Source organism: Suncus etruscus, chromosome 3 (genome assembly GCF_024139225.1).
Source record: "Suncus etruscus isolate mSunEtr1 chromosome 3, mSunEtr1.pri.cur, whole genome shotgun sequence".
Lineage (NCBI taxonomy): Eukaryota > Metazoa > Chordata > Mammalia > Eulipotyphla > Soricidae > Suncus > Suncus etruscus.
The window spans coordinates 65,556,771-65,560,013 of record NC_064850.1 but is presented as its reverse complement, the minus strand read 5'-3'; the positions used below and the strand labels follow the sequence as shown (position 1 = coordinate 65,560,013).

The 3,243-nt window shown below is 49.7% G+C and overlaps 1 protein-coding gene across 1 annotated transcript; it reads right to left on the bottom strand.

Annotated features, from left to right (window-relative positions):
- Window positions 1-1,549: 1,549 nt before the first annotated feature.
- Window positions 1,550-3,243, bottom strand: KISS1 (KiSS-1 metastasis suppressor). The gene is made up of 2 exons (XM_049770694.1): window positions 3,150-3,243; window positions 1,550-1,848 (listed from the first exon to the last, which is right to left on the bottom strand). The coding sequence occupies exons 1-2, from the start codon at window positions 3,241-3,243 to the stop codon at window positions 1,550-1,552; spliced, it is 393 nt and encodes a 130-aa protein (XP_049626651.1).

Here is a 3,243-nt window from a genome sequence, read left to right as displayed (position 1 = left end):
GGAGGGAGGCAGGGGTTTGGGCCACACCAGGATCTATGCTCAGCGATCATTCCTGGTGGTGATCAAGGAACAATATGCAGTGCAGAAGATGGAACCTCAGTGGACCAGGTGGAGGGCAAGCAATTTATCTCCTGTACTATTTCCTCAGCTCCCTTTTTGCTGTGGGTTTTGTTGTTTTTGTTGGTTTGTTTTTGGCTTGGGGGCTACACCTGGTGGTGCTCAGGGGTTACTCTTAGCTCTGTGCTTAGAAATTGCTCCTGACAGGCTCAGGGGACCATATGGGATGCCGGAGATCAAATTGGGTCTGTCCTAGTTTGGCTGCGTGCAAGACAGACACCCTACCACTGTGCTATCACTCTGGCCCTTTGCTGTATTTTTTAAAATTGGGCCTCACTGAACAGTGCTTAGGGCTTACTTCTGGCTCTGTGTACAGGGATTACTTCGGCTGGTGTTCAGGGGATCATGCTGGGGATCGAATCCTGGTGCCCCACCTGCTGTACTAACTCTCCAGCCCCTCTTAGCTGTCTTTAATGCCTAGCAGGCTAATTTCTATAGATGTGGCAGGCATATGGATTTACTATTCTGCGAAGGTTTTTGTGGGTGAAGACTATTGGGCAGAACATAGAAGAAGCACAGAGAAGCCAAAGCCCAGTGATGAGGCTGTGGCTATGGCTGTTTGCTACCTCGGGTTTCCTCAGGAACAAAGACCAAGTAGTAACCTGGGCTCCCTGTTGAAGGAGAGTTCTTGAAGTGGGCACAGCATGTAGGGGGGAGGACTTAACAGGCCTCACCTTCCTGTGACCAGGAGGTATGAGTCAGGCAGGAGGTGAAAAAGGAGGGGCATCCTGGGGTGGGATGGGGGGGTGTCCTGCCAACTTTCTGCAGAAAGTACAAGAGGGAGAGCTACATAGCCCTCTAGACCTACCTCCCCAGATGAGTCTTTTCTATTTGTTTATTTTGTTTGGTGGCCACACTTGTTGGTTGTCAGACCAACAAGTGCTTAGGAACCACTCCTGGTTGTACTCAGGGTACCATATAGGATGTTGGGGGATGAAGCCTGGGTGTTGCTACATGCAAGGCAAGTGCCCTGCCCTGCCCATCGAAAAGAAAGGATGGCTCTGGCGTCATTAGGCTAAGAAGGGAAGGGAAGTGTGGAGGGAGATGAGGATGTGTCTTCTTCTAGCTGGGTCAATTTGATTGCAGGTTCAAACTCTTGGAGCTTCCGTTTTCTGTCTTTTGGGGATGACATGCCCACATACTGTGGTGGATCTCACGATGCTGGGCGCAACTGGTACTTATAAACGGCGTGTTGGTGATTCTAGAACTCTCTGTCTCCAGAATTCCTCGTCTTTCCTTCCACAGGAGTGAGATCAGCTTGATGCATTGTAACCAACACCTCCTGGCCCTTGTGTGGGGGACCCAGGAGTTAGCTACAGGGTGCAGCTAGCCCTGCTGCTGGAAGTCACCTCTGAGTAATGTGGAAACTAATCACAAATCACTCACGGGGCAGTCTCAGCCCCTTTGTTTTATTGCCTTGGAACAGAACCTCTCAGCCCCGCCGTGCACCCCTGCCTCCAGCCTGCCGCTTGCCATAGCGCAGGCCAAAGGAGTTTCTGTTATAGGCCTCGGGCTCTTTTTCACGCTGCACCAGCACAGTGCCCCGTGGGGTGGGGATCAGGCGTCTGCGGGGTGCAAACAGCCACAGCCAGGCACGCCTCAGCCCCTCTGGGCTGTGGGTGGAGGGGTACTGGGGAGACCCCAGAGGGCGCATAGGGCTGGACTTGGTCTCTGCACAGCACAGGCTCTGCTCTCTGGTGGTCAGCAGGGCTTGGGGGCCCAGCTGCAGACCTAGAACACAGAAAGAGGCTGCAGTGAGGATACAGGAAAGAAGACTCTGGAACCTTCGCCCCAATCCCCCTTCCTCTGCCTCTCCTTTGCTTCTTGAATTGCAGGGAGCTCTACACCGACACTGGCTACCATTACCAGCCTTGGCCATTTGGCACTAGGGGTAGACTCCTTCCAGCTTCCACAGAGCTTAGTTTTCAACAGCTTTCAGAATGATCTTACATAGCATTTCTGAGAAACTAGTTCTCTGAAGGGATCTGAGTGATAGTACAGAGGGCAGGGTGTCTGTTTGGCATGTGGCCAACTCTGGTTTGACCCCTGAGCACTACCAGGTATGTTAAAAAAAATTGAGTAAAGGAATTAATTTAAAAAGAAAGAAAAGAGGGGCCAGAGCGATAGCACAGTGGTAGGGTGTTTGCTTTGCACGTGGCTAACCCAGCCGGGGTTCTATTCCCAGCTGGTCCCACGAGTCTGCCAGGAGCTATTTCTGAGCACAGAGTCAGCAGTGACCCCTGAGCACCGCCACTGCCCCTGGGTGTGGCCCGAAAACCTAAATAAAAATTTGTTTAGAAAAGAAAAGAAGCTACCGTATATACTCGTGTATAAGCCAACACAAGTATAAGCTGACACCCCCCCCCCATTTTACCCTAAAACTGGGAAAACTTAGTGACTCTAGTATAAGCCAAGATGGAAAATGCAGCAGCCACTGGTAAATTTCAAAAATAAAAATATATACCCAAAACAATTATAATAGTTGAGGAATCTGTAGGTTAAATGTTTTTCAATATTTATTGCTAAAGAAAAACTAAACTAGCAACAATAACTTTAAAACTTTAAATAAAGTGCAGAAAACTGTAGCTTAACAGGAAATCAAGCTAAATCACAAAGGTTAAAATCCTTCAAAACTGGATTCCTCCTCCTCATCTGTATGTCCAAACAGAGCTTCAGCTATATCTGATGTGAGAGTATTAGCATAGACATATCATCATCACTGAGTTCATAGATATCATCACTGCTGTCTGTCTCATACAAAGAGAGAATACTGTGGGTTAAATAGTTCAGTGGCAAATAGCCTACCTCCTCAGCTCAGCTGGGACTTGTGGATTGAGCTGAAGCATGGTCCCCTCCAGCAGATGGCAGAAGACTGGACACTACATGCATGTTCCTGGGTCGGCTGCATGCAAGGCAATTGCCCTACTGCTGTGCCATCTCTCAGGTCCTCCACCTGCCTTTTAATGGGCTGCAAAAGTTGCTCACGGGGACCCACCCTCCAGCCCCCACTCCTCTCCCTAGACAACACATACCTGGAGAACCCGGAGTTGCCATCTTTTCCACTGTCCCCCTGAAGGAGGTGGTACAGAGGAAGAATACCAACTGCCAGGACACCAGAGTGTTCAT